The sequence below is a fragment of the Oncorhynchus mykiss genome, chromosome 1 (assembly GCF_013265735.2).
Source record: "Oncorhynchus mykiss isolate Arlee chromosome 1, USDA_OmykA_1.1, whole genome shotgun sequence".
In the NCBI taxonomy this organism is placed as follows: domain Eukaryota; kingdom Metazoa; phylum Chordata; class Actinopteri; order Salmoniformes; family Salmonidae; genus Oncorhynchus; species Oncorhynchus mykiss.
In genome coordinates, this window is record NC_048565.1 from 28,241,811 (window position 1) to 28,261,698 (window position 19,888).

The 19,888-nt window shown below is 43.9% G+C and overlaps 1 protein-coding gene across 1 annotated transcript in view; it reads left to right on the forward strand.

Moving 5' to 3' along the window:
* The first annotated feature begins 759 nt into the window (after window positions 1-759).
* Window positions 760-19,888, forward strand: part of pard6a (par-6 family cell polarity regulator alpha) — a 45,519-nt gene continuing 26,390 nt past the window's right edge. The window contains exons 1-2 of the mRNA XM_021597725.2: window positions 760-1,002; window positions 10,564-10,786. Coding sequence (XP_021453400.2) covers window positions 907-1,002; window positions 10,564-10,786 — 319 coding nt within the window. The 5' untranslated portion in view covers window positions 760-906. The remainder of the gene's footprint in view (window positions 1,003-10,563; window positions 10,787-19,888) is intronic.

The window sequence follows — 19,888 nt, forward strand, 5'->3', positions numbered from 1 at the left end:
CAAATCTGTCGTTCTGCCCCTGAACAGGCAATTAACCCACTGTTCCTAGGCAGTCATTGAAAATAAGAATTTGTTCTTAACTGACTTGCCTAGTTAAATAAAGGTAAAATAAAAAATAAAATAAAAAATCTATTATTTTGAACAATTGTATTACCTGCCTCAATAAATTAATAATGGATCACTTATTGATGGGGTATATTCTCAATTGATTGATTAAAATAGATGCCCGCCCACATCTGCACACCACTACCAACACTTTTCCTCGGCATGCATGCACATAAAATGTGTATGCGGGCAATAATGTGGTAAAAATGGGCCTGTTTGTAAGGTCATATAAACATTGCCACAGGTAAAATACCACAAATCCTACTTGAAAGCATTATATGTTGTTTTTCTTAAAGTTGCCGGAATACCACGTGCATCAACTTTTATATGTACATTTGTACAGCCTAAAAAAACATTAAGAAACTTCTATTCGATCAAATAAGCTTCACGTAACTTCACTCTCTCATAGACCATACAAAAAAGGGCTTATCTCATTGACAGATTTTGGGCCGAGTAAATCCTGTCGCTTCGCTAACTATCTTCATTTATCCTCCATCTTTAGCCTTGTCTCACCTGCTCTATGCTTCCTGGTCTCCAGGGCAACCAACACCAACTGAAACATTTCATCTGACACCACGCACGACCAGATCCCCGCCTTCAAGCGGCGTGTCTAGCTGACGTCATTGTTATTGAGGCAGTGGTGTTGCTCTGCCCATAGTGAGGAGAACAGATATAGATCTGATTCCTATTACAGCACCAGGACTCCTACCTGTGCGTCTATCTAGCCCCATGTTACTGCGGGCAAATTTGTTTACAACGAAGTGACTATCTACTCAAACCTGCTTAGAGGAAAGCCTGTGGATGGTTCAATCCACCGGGGTTCAACGCGCAAAAATGTCAAGGCATCAGAGGACCCCATTGAAAAACACGAACAATGTGGTCGAGGTCAAAAGCAAAGTAAGTGGCTGGCTATTTCATTTCACATTCATAATGCGGTTACCGTGGAACGAACCGGTAGACCGCGGTTTATTGGTTGGTAGGCTACCGTATCAGGCACGCGCGGTACACAGGGCTAACAAAATCAGGATGTAGCCTATAAATGGGATTGTCCGTATTGCACTACCTGTCACAACGGCGCTCTTGAATCCCCCTAAACTAATAATATCTGAGCGCGAAACACTGACGTTCGTGTCCTTGATTTATGCTTGTCACCACGACGTTCCGGGCGCGAGCGTGTCTGTCTCTATCCATGGGGGTCGTCATTAGTTATTACAGTCACAAAGTCGTAAACCCCGCCTATTTCTAATATGTATCTACTTAAAATCTGATTTGAAACCTATCCTTAATATTAACCACAATGGCAATCTTATACCTAATAGTATACCTAATCCTAAACTTAAATGAAGACTAAAAAGATCATTTTTGTTTTCATACATTTTTACGATATAGCCCATTTTTACTTTGTGGCTTTGGTAACTAGTGGAAAGAAACCCTATCCATGCACGCTAGGAGGCTATGACAGTTTGCATAGTCGCTCTCTGCTCTGTCATTTTTGTTATGCATTGTAGCGCGCTGCTATGGTGCAGAATGGAGCGTAACTGTACGTGGTTAATTAGAATATAGGGCCTGGCTAGTTAATTAGGCTATGCATGAAACCTACAAACCATATGGCAAAAATGATTTAACCTTTATTTAACTAGGCAAGTCAGTTAAGAACAAATTCGTATTTACAATGACAGCCAACCCCAGCCTTGTTGCCAATTGTGCTCTGCGCTATGGGACTCCCAATCACGGCCGGTTATGATACAGCCTGGAATCGAACCAGGGTCTGTAATGATGCCTCTAGCACTGAGATGCAGTACCTTGGACCGCTGTGCCACTCGGGAACCCCAATGCTTAAGAATTGCCCATAATTGAATAGGCCATAATAGCCAATACAGTACCTTAGCCTAACTGTAAAAAAAACATTGAAGATAATAAATTATATATTTATTATCATTTATCATCATCATCATCTTCATCAGTGTATCACCTTAAAACCAATTGACCTTCTGTCAAATATACTCTGACATATTGGTTAAGGTGTCCTTTATTATTAAAATATTAGTGAGGACAATACTTCTTTCACACATTGTCTGTCCTGGCAACACATGTTTTTGCAAATGTACAACTTGCAATGGCTCCATGGATCCCCCGAAGATAAAGAGTACTCAAAGAGTTAGAAATTCAATAGGAATAAAGTTGTTGCGAAATAATATCTAATTATAGCTGTCACAAGAGCTCAAATTCAATAGTGGTTGTAATTTTCCTTTAGACTGCATGTTTTCATTTCAAGACAAGAATGAGCTAGTGTGAAAAGCAAAACCTCATGCCTCCATGCACTTCTTTCTCAGACAAAGCAAAATTGGTAGCTGAGTGTATGTAAAAGAAATATAGGGTTAATACCTCTGATGTTCACTACTCAGATCCTATACAATGGCGGCGGTGGAGATGGCTGCTGTTTTACGGTCTCCTAACCAATTGTGTATTGTGTGTGTTTTTTCGTGTTATTTGTAACTTATTTTGTACATAATGTTTCTGCCACTGTCTCTTATGACCAAAAATAGCTTCTAGATATCAGGACAGCGATTACTCATCTCGTACTGGAAGAAGATTTTTTTTTTAACGCGTCGGACGCAAAGGATTTACTTCAGACACCCGACAAGGCCCTCATCCCCGTAATTCATCCTTGTAATTCGGGGCGGCAGGGTAGCCTAGTGGTTAGAGCGTTGGACTAGTAACCGGAAGGTTGTGAGTTCAAACCCCCGAGCTGACAAGGTACAAATCTGTCGTTCTGCCCCTGAACAGGCAGTTAACCCACTGTTCCCAGGCCGTCATTGAAAATAAGAATTTGTTCTTAACGGACTTGCCTGGTAAAGGCAAGAAGGTAAAAATAATAAAGGTAAAAAAATAAAAAATAAAAATTTGCAGGAGAAAGAGACGGAGATATCGGGGACATAGGTTGGGGTGGCGGTCTGTGTATATTTTTAAACAGCTGGTGCACAAAATCTAATATTAAGGAAGTCTCGAGGTTCATCTCATGATAAGCTGTAGACCACACTATTTACCAAGAGAGTTTTCATCTATATTCTTCGTAGCTGTCTATTTCCCACCACAAACCGATGCTGGCACTAAGACTGCACTCAATGAGCTGTATCCGGCCATAAGCAAACAGGAAAACGCTCATCCAGAGGCGATGCCCCTAGTGGCCGGGGACTTTAATGCATGGTTACTCAAATCCGTTTTACCTCATTTCTACCAGAATGTTAAATGTGCAACCAGAGGAGGAAAAAAACCCTAGACCACCTTTACTCCGCACACAGAGACACGTACAAAGCTCTCCCTCACAAATCTGACCATAATTCTATCCTCCTGATTCCAGTTTACAAGCAAAAACTAAAGCAGGAAGCACCAGTGACTCGGCCAATAAAGAAGTGGTCAAATGACGCAGATGCTAAGCTACAGGACTGTTTTGCTAGCACAGACTGGAATATGTTCTGGGATTCTTCCGATGGCATTGAGTACACCACGTCAGTCATCAATAAGTGCATCAATGACGTCGTCCCCACAGTCACTGTACGTACATACCCCAACCAGAAGCCATGGATTACAGGCAACATCCACACTGTGCTAAAGGGTAGAGCTGCCGCTTTCAAGGAGCGGGACTCTAACCCGGAAGCTTATAAGAAATCCCGCTATGTCCTCCGAAGAACGATCTAACAGGCAAGGTGTCAATACAGGACTAAGTTTGAATCGTACTACATCGGCTCCGACGCTCGTCGGACATGGCAGGGCTTGCAAACTATCACAGACTACAAAGGGAAGCACAGCCACAAGCTGCCCAGTGACAAGAGCCTACCAGACAAGCTAAATGACTTCTATGCTCGCTTTGAGGCAAGCAACACTGAAGCATGCATGAGCGCATCAGCTGTTCTGGATGACTGTGTGATCACGCTCTCCGTAGCCGATGTGAGTAAGACCTTGTGCCCAAGAACACTAAGGTAACCTGCCTAAATGACTACCGACCCGTAGCCCTCACATCTGTAGCCATGAGGTGCTTTGAAAGGCTGGTCATGGCTCACATCAACACCATTATCCCAGACACCCTAGACCCACCCAAATTTGCATACCGCCCCACAGATGATGTAATCTCTATTGCACTACACACTGCCCTTCCCCACCTGGACAAAAGGAACACCTATGTGAGAATGCTATTCATTGACTACAGCTCAGCAGTCAACACCATAGTGCCCTCTAAGCTCATCACAAAGCTAAGGACCCTGGGACTAAACACCTCCCTCGGCAATTGGATCCTGGACTTCCTGACGGGCCGCCCCCAGGTGGTAAGGGTAGGTAACAACACATCCGTCATGCTGATCCTCAACACAGGGGCGCCTCAGGCGTGCATGCTGAGTCCCCTCCTGTACTCCCTGTTCACTCATGACTACTTGGCCAGGCACGACTCCAACACAATCATTAAGTTTGCCGATGACACAACAATGGCAAGCCTGATCACCGACAAAGGAGATGATTGTGGACTACAGGAAAGGAGGACCAAGCACACCCCCATTCTCATCAACGGGGCTGTAGTGGAGCAGGTTGAGAGCTTCAAGTTCCTTGGTGTCCACATCACCAACAAACTGTCATGGTCCAAACACACCAAGACAGTCATGAAGAGGGCACGACAAAGTCTATTCCCCTTCAGGAGACTGAAAATATTTGGCATGTGTCCTCAGATCCTCAAAAAGGTTCTACAGCTGCACCATCGAGAGCATCCTGACTGGTTGTATCACTGCCTGGTACGGCAATTGCTCGGCCTCTGACCGCAAGGCAGTACCGAGGGTAGTGCGTACGGCTCTGTACATCACTGGGGCCAAGCTTCCTGCCACCCAGAACCTCTATACTAGGCGGTCAGAGGAAGGCCCTAAAAATTGTCAAAGACTCCAGCAACCCTAGTCATAGACTGTTCTCTCTGCTACTGCACGGCAAGCAGTATCGGAGCACCAAGTCTAGGTTCAAAAGGCTCCTTAACAGCTTCTACCCCCAAGCCATAAGACTCCTGAACAGCTTATCAAATGGCTACCCTGACTTTTTGCATTGTCCACCCCCCTTTTACACTGCTGCTAGTCTCTGTTTATTATCTATTTATTGTCACTTTAACTCTACCTACATGTACATTTTACCTCAATTACCTCGACTAACCTGTGCCCCCACACTGTAACGGCTCTCGTTTGTTGAATGAAAAGTGGACCAAGACGCAGCGTGGAAAGTGTTCATGATTTTAATATTCAAAAAACAAAACTAAAGCGATCAGTTCTGTCAGGCAAAAACCACTAAACAGAAAACAAGATCCCACAAAACCCAAAATGAAACTTATATATGATCCCCAATCAGAGACAACGATAGACAGCTGCCTCTGATTGGGAACCACACTTGGCCAAAAACAAAGAAATAGAAAACATAGACTTTCACACCCGAGTCACACCCTGACCTAACCAAACATAGAGAATAATAAGGATCTCTAAGATCAGGACATGACACACACATTGACTCTGTAGCAGTATATAGGATCTCTACTGTTATTTTACTGCTGCTCTTTAATGATTAGTTATTTAATTACATTTTTTTACTTATCTATTTTTTACTGAACACTTATTTTTCTTAAAACTACATTGTTGGTTAAATGCTTGTAAGTAAGCATTTCACTCTCCATCTGTTGTATTCGACACATGTGACAAATAACATTTGATTTGATGTCAAAATCATTAAAGGCCCAGTGCAGTTAAAAACACGATTTACCTGTGTTTTATGTATATTTCCACACTATAAGCTGGAATAATACTGTGAAATTGTGAAAATTATGATAATGCCCTTTTAGTGTAAGAGCTGTTTGAAAAGACCACCTGAAACTTCAGCTTGTTTTGGTGGGATGGAGTTTTGGCCTGCCTGGTATATTAGTTAATAGACTTATAAGAAAGAGAGTTCCAAACCTCTCTTCCCAAAACAGCTAGTTTTCTCCTCCCCTTCCCCACTCAGACCACACGAAGACAGTCCTAGCAAAATTCTTGCTTGAGAAATTGCTCTTCGCTAAGAAGCTATTTTTGTTTATATTTGACCATTTTAATTGAAAACAATCACATTAAGGTACTTAATTGTTACCCGGAAATGATTTGATATGGAGATAAAAACAGCTGCATTGGACCTTTAACAATCAAATCAAATCAAATCAAATCAAATTTTATTTGTCACATACACATGGTTAGCAGATGTTAATGCGAGTGTAGCGAAATGCTTGTGCTTCTAGTTCCGACAATGCAGAAATAACAAGTAATCTAACTAACAATTCCAAAACTACTGTCTTGTACACAGTGTAAGGGGATAAAGAATATGTACATAAGGATATATGAATGAGTGATGGTACAGAGCAGCATAGGCAAGATACAGTAGATGGTATCGAGTACAGTATGTACAAATGAGATGAGTATGTAAACAAAGTGGCATAGTATAAAGTGGCTAGTGATACATGTATTACATAAGGATACCGTCGATGGTATAGAGTACAGTATATACGTATGCATATGAGATGAATAATGTAGGATAAGTAACATTTATATAAGGTAGCATTGTTTAAAGTGGCTAGTGATATATTTACATCATTTCCCATCAATTCCCATTATTAAAGTGGCTGGAGTTGAGTCAGTGTCAGTGTGTTGGCAGCAGCCACTCAGTGTTAGTGGTGGCTGTTTAACAGTCTGATGGCCTTGAGATAGAAGCTGTTTTTCAGTCTCTCGGTCCCAGCTTTGATGCACCTGTACTGACCTCGCCTTCTGGATGATAGCGGGGTGAACAGGCAGTGGCTCGGGTGGTTGATGTCCTTGATGATCTTTATGGCCTTCCTGTGACATCGGGTGGTGTAGGTGTCCTGGAGGGCAGGTAGTTTGCCCCCGGTGATGCGTTGTGCAGACCTCACTACCCTCTGGAGAGCCTTACGGTTGAGGGCGGTGCAGTTGCCATACCAGGCGGTGATACAGCCCGCCAGGATGCTCTCGATTGTGCATCTGTAGAAGTTTGTGAGTGCTTTTGGTGACAAGCCGAATTTCTTCAGCCTCCTGAGGTTGAAGAGGCGCTGCTGCGCCTTCTTCACGATGCTGTCTGTGTGTGTGGACCAATTCAGTTTGTATCTAGTATGGTCTGAATTAGAGGTCGACCGATTAAGTGGAATGGTTGAGTAATTAGGGCCGATTTCAAGTTTACATAACAATTGGTAATGGGCATTTTTGGACACCGATTATGGCCGATTACATTGCACTCCACAAGGAGACTGCGTGGCAGGCTGACCACCTTTTATGCAAGTGCAGCAAGGAGCCAAGGAAAGGTGCTAGCTAGCATTAAACTTATCTTTATAAAAAAAACAATCTTAACATAATCACTAGTTACCTACACATGGTTGATGATATTACTAGTTTATCTAGCTTGTCCTGCGTTGCATATAATCGATGTGGTGCCTGTTAATTTATCATTGAATCACAGCCTACTTCGCCAAACGGGTGACTTAATAAGCGCATTCGTGAAAAAAGCACTGTCGTTGCACCAATATGTACCTAACCATAAACATCAATGCCTTTATTAAAATCAATACACAAGTATATATTTTTAAACCTGCATATTTAGTTAATATTGCCTGCTAACATGAATTTCTTCTAACTAGGGAAATTGTGTCACTTCTTTTGCGTTCTGTGCAAGAAGAGTCAGGGTATATGCAGCAGTTTGGGCTGCCTGGCTCGTTGTGAAGTGTGTGAAGACCATTTCTTCCTAACAAAGACCGTAATTCATTTGCCAGAATTGTACATAATTATGACATAACATTGATGGTTGTGCAATGTAACAGCAATATTTAGACTTAGGGATGCCACACGTTAGATAAAATACGGAACGGTTCCGTATTTCACTGAAATAATAAATGTTTTGTTTTTCGAAATGATAGTTTCTGGATTTGACCATATTAATAACCTAAGGCTCATATTTCTGTGTGTTATTATATTATAATTAAGTCTATGATTTGATAGAGCAGTCTGACTGAGCGGTGGTAGGCAGCAGCAGGCTCGTAAGCATTCCTTCAAACAGCACCTTCCTGCATTTGCCAGCAGCTCTTCGCTGTGCTTCAAGCATTGCGCTGTTTATGACTTCATGCCTATCAACTCCCGAGATTAGACTGGTAATACTAAAGTACCTATTAGAACATCCAATAGTCAAAGGTATATGAAATACATATGGTATAGAGAGAAATATTCCTATAATTCCTATAATAACTACAACCTAAAACTTCTTACCTGGGAATATTGAAGACTCATGTTAAAAGGAACCACCTGCTTTCATACGTTCTCATGTTCTGAGCAAGGAACTGAAACGTTAGCTTTCTTACATGGCAAATATTGCACTTTTACTTTCTTCTCCAACACTTTGTTTTTACATTATTTAAACCAAATTGAACATGTTTCATTATTTATTTGAAACTAAATTAATTTTATTGATGTATTTTATTAAGTTAAAATAAGTGTTAATTCAGTATTGTTGTAATTGTCATTATTACAAATATATATATATATATATAATAATCGGTCGTTTAATCTTGGTTCTCCAATAATCGGTATCGGCGCTGAAAAATTATAATCGGTCGACCGCTAGTCTGAATGCACAGTTCATGTGTGTTTATCAAATTCAAACAATATGCTACTGATTGTGATGTTAAACTCTAATAGGGAAATCTATACAGGCAATATCTCTGCAGTGTAATGTGCAACTAACTGCCTCACTGTCTGTCTGGCTCTCCTCAGCAGTGATTTTTAACAACTTGTTGACAGTGGATTCTTTCTAATTCTGTTAGTATTTCAGTTATGTGCCTCAGCTGAAGCACTGCATCTCAAAATGGTTTGAAGACAAATAGGCCCATCGTTAGCTCCCCTGTTCTACAGCCTTTTACACGGTTCTCCAGAGGGTTGGCCTCGGCTAACTAATACAGACTTTCTTGACTCAGCAAAGATGTTTTGCACATTGGAGCCCCAGGACGGTTGGGAATACAGTAGAATCTTCTACACTAACTTGTCCAGCACTCACTCATTCATTGATTTGTTTTCTTACACATTTACCGTCACCTTCTATATTCTCACACTCAAATACTCTTTCACTTGATTACTTGGTATGAAGGTGATATTTAGGCAGAGTTGATCATACTTGATAGAAGCCATCCTGCCCATACGTCGTTTACTGTATCCACCCAAATGGCTCATTAAGGTATGAAGAGAACTAAGGAATTGAAGCTATAATGTTTGACTTCGTTCTCCAGAGTGCATTCCTTGATATTGTTACAAAATGAGAACTCCATGTCCCCATAGATACCACCATCAGAGGAGATAAAGAGCAAACAGAGATGATGTGTTGAGAGTTGAGACGAGAGTGTGCATTGTATCTCTGATGGTCATTATAAATATGGTGATTTCCCCTGCAGCTCTGCTCTGATCTTTGTGAAATAGACTGAAGCTCAGAAGCTGTGTTATAGGTGAATGGGTGGAAATGGCATAATCAGTCACCCTTTCTGTCCAGTAAGGCATGCAATATATTCTTCTTCTTCAGTAGTAAACCCCTGCAGAGGTAGGGTGGTGAGAGGAAAAGGTGATTAAGCCCTGGACCACTCATTTTCTCAAGTACTCATTATTTGTTTCAGTCTGTCAATATGGTCTGTCACACAAACCAGTCAAACCAGTCAATCATGCTATTATGAAAACACCCAATGGACTTAAGCTGATGGTGCACCATCCAGCACTCTTCAGTCCACTCCAGACTGTCTAGCCCTGTTTTCCCGTCCTCTCTCTGCTTGCCTGCCTGTTTTTCCTTCCCTCTGTAATCTGTCTGTCTGCCAATCTGTTTTCTATCTGTCGCCCTGTCTTTGTGATTGAGGAAGTCTGTGGCACCAGACAAGGATGGGATTGCACATTATGTGAGAGGAGTGACACAACCTTCTGTGTGTGTTTCCATGTGATACGCACCACAGAGATAAATTCACTGGCCTTGCAGGGCAGCAGCTCCAGACAGACAAGCATATCTCACAGCTTGTGTTGTCCCCTAAACGATCTTTATGTATCTGTGCTACACAGCTACCTCACAATGACCCACACTCCACCGTGTCGCACCTAGTGAGACATCTCAGAACATGGTCCTAGTTGTTACATACTGGACCATGTCTATAGGTTTAGTTCTATGTCTAGTCAAATTAATACCTAGGTTATGTTATGTTATGAGGACCAGAATGCATTCATGAAAAGCAATAGAGGGGAATTTTAAATGATTTTGTGAAGAGCAATGTTATGGCCGAGGCTTTTATTGGAGTCTAGATCAATTGTTTGGGGTTTGTTGCTGCACCATTCGTTATGAGTTTGCATTATTGTTTTCATGGCACAATGTTCTCTGACCTTTGTGTTCTAGTTTGAGGCGGAGTACAGGCGTTTCGCTCTGAAGAAGAGCGGCACCGGTGGCTTTCAGGAGTTCTACCGACTGCTGCAGACTGTTCACCGCATCCCCAGTGTGGAGGTGCTGCTGGGATATGCGGACATCTATGGTGACCTGCTGCCAATCAACAACGATGACAACTTCTACAAGGCCCTGTCCTCAGCCAATCCACTACTCAGGATCATCATCCAGAAGAGAGGTGAGGCTGTGGCATGGAGAGAGGAATGGGAGGGGAGGGGAGGAAGGGAAGTGAGAGAGGGATGGGGTGGGAGAGGAGAGGAGAGTTATTTATAGGGGAAACCTCATTTTTAGCGTACATTGTTGGCTAAAGCTCTCTGCTATTGATGTTGACCTTATTGCAATTGGAGTCACTGTGTTTTTGTTCCAATGGCTGTTGACTGTTGTGTTGAAGTGAGTTGTTTGCCAGTGCTACTGTTGATGCTTGTTTGTTATCGACGCTGTTGATGTGTTTTTAAATCAGTTGTCAATCATGGAAATTAGTTTTGAGGTGAGCTAGCAGAAAATTATAGAGTAGTGCAGTGTGTAGTGTGTGTTCATGATTAAATACTGTGTTATGTCTTATGCTGTTGTCTAATTGTTAGCAGAAAGGGTTCTGCTGTTGACAGCTGCATTTCTTATTGTGACTGATGATGGAAATATGAGAGTCAGTCAGTATGGCAATGGTGATGAAGTTGTTGTTTGTATTGTGAGTGGATGAGTGTCTGGGGCTCTGCTCATTGTTGCCAGTCTGGCCTGCTTCAGTGGGTGGGGCTGTCTGGTGCTGTGCCAGCCCTCAGGAATGCAGAGGCAGAGTGCTGTGCTGAGAGGAGATGGAGCTGGGGCTAAGGCTGGAGCTGGGGGTGGAGCTGGGGATGCAGTTGGGGAGGGAGTTGGAGCTGGGGCTAGAGCTGGGGATGGAGCTGGGGATGGAGCTGGGGATGCAGTTGGGGAGGGAGTTGGAGCTGGGGCTAGAGCAGGGGATGGAGCTGGAGCTGGGGGTGAAGCTGGGGATAGGGATGGAGCTGGGGCTGGAGCTGGAGCTGGGGATGCAGTTGGGGAGGGAGTTGGAGCTGGGGCTAGAGCTGGGGATGGAGCTGGGGATGGAGCTGGGGATGCAGTTGGGGAGGGAGTTGGAGCTGGGGCTAGAGCTGGGGATGGATCTGGGGATGGAGCTGGGGAGGGAGTTGGAGCTGGGGCTAGAGCTGGGGATGGAGCTGGAGCTGGGGGTGAAGCTGGAGCTGGGACTGGGGCTGAAGCTGGGGATAGGGATGGAGCTGGGGATGGAGCTGGAGCTGGGGGTGAAGCTGGAGCTGGGACTGGGGCTGAAGCTGGGGATAGGGATGGAGCTGGGGCTGGGGATGAAGCTGGGACTGGGGCTGAAGCTGGGGATAGGGATGGAGCTGGGGCTGGAGCTGGGGATGCAGTTGGGGCTGGAGGTGGGACTGGGGCTGAAGCTGGGGATAGGGATGGAGCTGGGGCTGGGGATGAAGCTGGGACTGGGGCTGAAGCTGGGGATAGGGATGGAGCTGGGGCTGGAGCTGGGGATGCAGTTGGGGCTGGAGGTGGGACTGGGGCTGAAGCTGGGGATAGGGATGGAGCTGGGGATGCAGTTGGGGCTGGAGTTGGGGCTGGGGATGACTCCTCACCCTTATCTCACCCAGCCTGCCCTGAAACACACTATACCTCGGATGCTCCCCTCTCTTCCCCACCACGCTCTGTTTCTAGCTCTTTATCTCCATCTATACCCCTCCATTCCTAATGCCCCATCACGGTCAGTGAGTTTGATCAAAACCAATTCTGCATTCTGGATATTGCCCATTAATGCTCTTAAAAGTCACTCCCCTATTGTTTATAGTCCAGTCTTTCTATGTCATGCTGTTTTATTGTTTTGTTTGTTTGCATAATTCATTTGGAAATGTTAATCTGGAGAATGGCTCCTATTGTTCCCAGGTTTAGAGGACCATCCTGTTCCATAATCAGTTTTATTTTGTAACATAAAAAATAGCTTAATGAAATTCCCATTATTATCCTTCTTTATTAGCCAAGTCCAGCTGCTTTGTGATTGTTACAGGATAGAGTCCATGATTCAATTACCACTTGATATAATTATCCATCAGGCTCACAATGTTATACAGGCCAGTGGGTATACAGTGCCTTGCGAAAGTATTTGGCCCCCTTGAACTTTGCGACCTTTTGCCACATTTCAGGCTTCAAACATAAAGATATAAAACTGTATTTTTTTGTGAAGAATCAACAACAAGTGGGACACAATCATGAAGTGGAATGACATTTATTGGATATTTCAAACTTTTTTAACAAATCAAAAACTGAAAAATTGGGCGTGCAAAATTATTCAGCCCCCTTAAGTTAATACTTTGTAGCGCCACCTTTTGCTGCGATTACAGCTGTAAGTCGCTTGGGGTATGTCTCTATCAGTTTTGCACATCGAGAGACTGAAATTGTTTCCCATTCCTCCTTGCAAAACAGCTCGAGCTCAGTGAGGTTGGATGGAGAGCATTTGTGAACAGCAGTTTTCAGTTCTTTCCACAGATTCTCGATTGGATTCAGGTCTGGACTTTGACTTGGCCATTCTAACACCTGGATATGTTTATTTTTGAACCATTCCATTGTAGATTTTGCTTAATGTTTTGGATCATTGTCTTGTTGGAAGACAAATCTCCGTCCCAGTCTCAGGTCTTTTGCAGACTCCATCAGGTTTTCTTCCAGAATGGTCCTGTATTTGGCTCCATCCATCTTCCCATCAATTTTAACCATCTTCCCTGTCCCTGCTGAAGAAAAGCAGGCCCAAACCATGATGCTGCCACCACCATGTTTGACAGTGGGGATGGTGTGTTCAGCTGTGTTGCTTTTACGCCAAACATAACGTTTTGCATTGTTGCCAAAAAGTTCCATTTTGGTTTCATCTGACCAGAGCACCTTCTTCCACATGTTTGGTGTGTCTCCCAGGTGGCTTGTGGCAAACTTTAAATAACACTTTTTATGGATATCTTTAAGAAATGGCTTTCTTCTTGCCACTCTTCCATAAAGGCCAGATTTGTACAATATACGACTGATTGTTGTCCTATGGACAGAGTCTCCCACCTCAGCTGTAGATCTCTGCAGTTCATCCAGAGTGATCATGGGCCTCTTGGCTGCATCTCTGATCAGTCTTCTCCTTGTATGAGCTGAAAGTTTAGAGGGACGGCCAGGTCTTGGTAGATTTGCAGTGGTCTGATACTCCTTCCATTTCAATATTATCGCTTGCACAGTGCTCCTTGGGATGTTTAAAGCTTGGGAAATATTTTTGTATCCAAATCCGGCTTTAAACTTCTTCACAACAGTATCTCGGACCTGCCTGGTGTGTTCCTCGTTCTTCATGATGCTCTCTGCGCTTTTAACGGACCTCTGAGACTATCACAGTGCAGGTGCATTTAGACGGAGACTTGATTACACACAGGTGGATTGTATTTATCATCATTAGTCATTTAGGTCAACATTGGATCATTCAGAGATCCTCACTGAACTTCTGGAGAGAGTTTTCTGCACTGAAAGTAAAGGGGCTGAATAATTTTGCACGCCCAATTTTTGGGCGTGCATGTGGCAAAAGGTCGCAAAGTTCAAGGGGGCCGAATACTTTCGCAAGGCACTGTAGATGGGTATTCTAGTTAACCATCTTTGGTATGTGCTCAGCTGTGGGTAGAGAGGAGATTCCCTGTAGTGCCCTGTAGTTCAACCCCCCTCTGTGTGGTCGCCGAAGCTCTAATGGTTTAGTGTGCTATGTGTCAGTCAGAAGAGAAAGAGGCTGTGCAGCTTTGCCTCTGTCCATGGCTCTCTGTGGGAGTGACTCCTGCTGCATCAGCACCAGGGCCAGGGCCCTGCTCTGCCTGTCATTGTGGGGAGCACAGAAACCTCCCTGCTGGGGCCTGAGATGAGGTCAACACGGGTGTGGTTAGGAGCAATAACACTGGCTGGACAAAGATGACGTGGATGCTTAGAGTGGCATGCTGGAATAGTACATTTCAGGAAGAGCAACTGAAATGCCATTTGTGAGGTGCACTGAGAGGTACGGCTTTGAGGGTTGGCGGCTGGGGGAGGGAAGCTCAGAGGGAGCCTTACGTTCAGCACAGACCAGGGGAGCGAGGAATGTAGCTAATGAGATCTAGTCGGCTCTGTGGTCCTAGAATTAGGCTTCAAGAGAAAAACCCAAAGATGGAGATGAAAAGTGAGGAATGGAAATTGAAATAGAATGAGAAGGAGAAAAAGAGACTGCTATAGGGATATCTTTTTACAATCCATCTCAGTGTTTGCTACCTGTTCTCATCTACAGCATCTGCAGTATATATGTGGAAGATAGGCCTAGTTGAATAACAAAGCCATAGCTTGCACAGTGAATGTTTATCTGTGTATAAACAGGAAGCCATCATCCCTGTATGCTCCAGGAGATCCAGCACACCTGCTAATTACTCATTAGCTGGAAAATGCCTCCTCGCTTTACAGACAAAACTCTGATCATTAATTTGAATGGCTCAGGAGACAAAAGCAATCAGAATCTTTGAGCTCTATTTGTTCACTCAGCAGGAGTTTTTCTGTTCGGCTGCCACCGACTGACAACATAGCTACTTCCTGTTCTCATGGGGGATGCTCTTTAGTGTCCTGGATAGCTGAACACCTGTCAGCCTTTCAACGGGCTAAATGTCTGGCTATAGTTCCACTTACTAACCGTATGGTAACAGGAAATATGTTTGTTCCCTCATCAAAATGTAGTTTCATTTAGTTTCATTTAATTTGGTAACCCTCTGCAATACTACTGCATGTGCTAGTGTTTTTTCTTCTTTTTAAGATTACACTATGCGGCTAGTGAAATCTTCATGAGTTATGCCTGTATTTCTATTTAAAGGAGAATAAGAAGGCAGATTAGCCCCTGGTCCTCAATCTCAGCTCTCTTTCTCTCTTATTTCTCTCTCATTTCTCTCATTCTCTCTCTCTCTCTCTCGTTCTCTCCCTCGTTCTCTCTCTCCCTCCCTCTCTCTAGCATAGCTTTCTTAAAGGATCTATTTGATAAAACCATGTTTTGAGGGGAACAGAAATGCACATTTCCAGAGAGGGCTTATCGCTGTTACAGACATACCCGTGCAGGGCCTGGCGCTACGTGATTACAGCTTCATCTTCTCCATGGAAGGAATGTCATTTTTCCACAGTAATGGCTTTTTCGCTCACAAGTTTTGTTGTGAGAGCAAATAAGTAGCAAATCATTAGAGCAGTGCTCTTCATTCACTTGAACTGCTTTACACGGTCGTTATTCAGTCAACCACATTTCGCTCAACATTACTTGCTTTCTTTTCTCTCTTTGTATTCTATTTCTCATCTCCCTTTCATCTCTGGAGAGACCATCTATACAGAGAGACTATTCATCCTTGCCATACAGTACAGACACATGACATATTTGAATCATAACCTCAGAAGACTATGGGCAATCATATCAAATGGTGAGAGTCAACATGGGGGTTGGAGTCCCTGTCTGTTGTCAGCTTAATGTAAATGGTTGTAGTGATACTAACAGACCGTAGGTAGTAGTGATACTAGTCTAGGACCACACCTAGGAAACTGGTCAACCACTCTGACCAGCACAACTGGCCCATCTGGCTATTGAAAGCTCAAAAAGCTGCTGTCCAGAGATTGACTCTTATCTAACCTCCCCCAGAGGCTGCTACATGACAGAGCTTTGGTCCATTGACACATTACTGGCATGATGGACACATTGTGCTGGTGGAACCATTTTTTTAAAGTCTCTAACCAGATCCTCCCTTGTCCACTGCCACTCTATGGGGCATTGATGTCACAGAGTGCTGCTGGTTCACCGAAACACTGATGAGATTGATGGGGCTTTTAGCATGAGCTCATCACACAGAGTGGCCATTGACAGGCTGGCTAATGGGATTCCATACAGAAGGGATCCAACGCTCGCTTCCATCCTCACCCGTACATAATCCCAGCACAAAACACCTATGGTATCTGTCAGTCCAGTGAGTCCACTAGCCCATCCTTGCCGTTCTCTACTAGCTAGCTACCACATCCCTCCACAATCTCTCGGTACAGTCACAAGAGGCCAGTAGCAAAGGTCTGGGGAATTAGCTGGGCTATAGCTGGCAGTCCAAGAAGCATAGATTAGTGAAAATAATATATTCTTTGTGGTTGCTCAATCTACTTCATTGAAGATTTATTTCAGCAAACTGCTTTATAAGCTGGGGTTTAATCAGCGAATTCACATGGAAAGAAAGGCTGAGAGGAGGGAGGGAAAAGGGAGATAGAGAAACACAGAGGGAGAAGGGATAAGAGGGAAGAAAGGGTTTTCTCTTCTCTCCTCACTCTCCAGAGAGGGACCTGAAGACGCCTCCAGTAAGATCTCCTCTAGCTAACATTAAAAGTCAACCCCCCCATCTCTCTTACCCGCACTCATGCACAAACACAAACACACACTGCTACTACATTCAAAACAATATGCAAATTCAAACCGTGCTCCGATGTAGTCATGCAGGAGTGCTTTAGGTAGTGTTTTAGTGGTGTTATTGTGGGTTGGCATGCTGGTGTAAAGCCCATTGGCTGTGCTCCTGTTTTTAGCACAGTCAGAGAGATTCCCTTGTGTTCACCCAGCACACGCTCAACTAAGGCTGCACCAGCTGCTCAATACCCCAAGGAGCAACTCTGTGTGTGTGTGTGTGTGTGTGTGCGTGTGCGTGTGCGTGTGTGTGTGTGTGTGTGTGTGTGTGTGTGTGTGTGTGTGTGTACATTGAGTATACTGTTGTGTGTACTGTTGTGTGAGTTTGTGTGTGCCTGGGAATGCATTTGTGTTATGTATAGGACTGGGAGAGAGACAGTGAATGTATGCCCCCACAATCCTGCTGTCTTGCACACTTAATGCAAATGCTTACAAATGTATCTGATGATTTATGATTTATGTACATTGCACGGTGCCCACATTGATCGTGTCCTCGCTTATAAATATGTGGGTATCTGGATTGACTAAAAGCTATCTTTCAAAAACATGTTAATGAGTTAACGTTAGTTAAGAATTAAAATGGGCTTCCTTTTAGGAATAGGGCATTCCTGAGTTAAATAGCAGAAAACAAATAATTCAGTCGGCATACATTCTGGCTTTAGACTGTGGTGATATCGCCATGTAGCTGCCACTGTACACTGCCACTGTGCCATTGGACGCACTTTCTCATAGCACACTACACTCTTAGGAAAAAGGGTTCTAAAAGGGTTCTTCGGCTGTCCCCATAGGATAACCCTTTTTGGTTCCAGGTAGAACCCTTTTTGGTTCCAGGTAGAACCAATTTGGGTTCCAGGTAGAACCCTTTGTGGGAAGTGTTCTACATGAAACCAAAAAGGGTTATACCTGGAGCCAAAAAGGAATCTCCTATGGGGACAGCCGAAGAACCCTTTTAGGTTCTACATAGCATTTGTTTTTTAAAGAGCGTACACTTTATTATGGGCAATAGCTTTATTTTTCATGGGGAATGTGATTGTTTTTCATAAACGTGTTTTGTAAGTACATTTTTTTTAACTGCTTGTGAATATTGTTCTACCCCTCCATAGGAATTGTAAATATTGTGTGTAGGGCTCCCATGTAAAAGAGGCCTTGGTCTCAATGGGATTTCCCTGTTTAAATACATCAAAATACATTTAAACAAGGATAATAACTGTCATTAGTGACAGAGTGAAATCAAATATTAATAGTTATGGAGTTTTTAATATAGGTGGACTAAAGGAGGAAGATACTTTTGGTCATGTAGTGTATGTGGACACCTTCTCGTCTAACATCTCATTGCACAATCATGGGCATCAATATGGAGTTGGGCCCCCTTTGCTGCTCTAACAGCCTCCACTCTTCTGGGAAGGCTTTCCACTAGATGTTGGAACATTGCTGCGGGGACCTGCTTCCATTCAGCCACAAGAGCATTAGTGAGGTTGGGCACTGATGTTGGGATATTAGGTCTGACTCGCTGTCGGCATTCCAATTCATTCCAAAGGTGTTCGATGGGGTTGAGGTCAGGGTATGTGCAGGCCAGTCAAGTTCTTACACACTGATCTTGACAAACCATTTCTGTATGGACCTCGCTTTGTGCATGGGGGCATTGTCATGCTGAAACAGGAAAGGGCCTTCCCCAAACTGTTGCCACAAAGCTGGAAGCACAGAATCATCTAGAATGTCATTGTATGCTGTAGTGTTAAGATTTATCTTCACTGGAACTAAGGGGCTTAGCCCGAACCATTATTCCTCCCCCACCAAACTTTACAGTTGGCACAATGCATTGGTGCAGGTAGCGTTCTCCTGGTGTCCACCAAACCCAGATTCTTCCGTCAGACTGCCAGGCGGCGAGCTTTACACCACTCCAGCCGACGCTTGGCATTGCGCCCTGTGATCTTAGGTTTGTGTCTGTGGCTGCTCGGCCATGGAAACCCATTTCATGAAGCTCCCGACAAACAGATATTGTGCTGACGTTGCTTCCAGAGGCAGTTTGAAACTCGGTAGTGAGAGTTGCAACTGAAGACAGACCATTTTTACGCGCTACACGCTTCAGCAGTTCTGTTCTGTGAGCTTGTGTGGCCTACCACTTCGCGGTTGAGCCATTGTTGCTCCTAGACATTTCCACTTCACAATAACAGCACTTACAGTTGACCAGGGCAGATATTTGACACACTGACTTGTCTGAAAGGTGGCATCCTATGATGGTGCCATATTGAATGTCACTGAGCTCTTCAGTAAGGCCATTGTACTGCCAATGTTTTGTCTATGGAGATTGCATGGTTATGTGCTCGATTTATACACCTGTCAGCACAGGGTGTGGCTGAAATAGCCGAATCCACACACTTTTGGTCATGTTGCGTATATTAGGATTGCAGAGCTAGAGGAGCGAGAGAGAAAGAGATGAGGAAAGTAGGCAGAGTGTGAGTACTGCTAGGAACATCTGCTGTGCAGGTGTATGTGTTGGGCAGGATTCTGTATAGCGTTCTCTCTCTCACCTCGGAGCACTGCATGCCATGTCAGATCACGAGACAAAACACCTGCTCTGAGGCAACACAGATCACCCACTGTTAGAGCAGACTCTGAATTTCTTCCCTAGCCAAGTCTTTCTCCATGTCTTTCAGCTTCTTAGACTTCTGAGAACTGCTGGGATTTCTGGTTTCTGTGAAACAGCCAGCCTGGTGCATGGCTTGTTTGGTACATTCTTAGAGCCTGGCTGAGGGCGGAGTGTAGGCAGTGAGAGAAATGTACTGGCATGCAGCAGGTTCACTG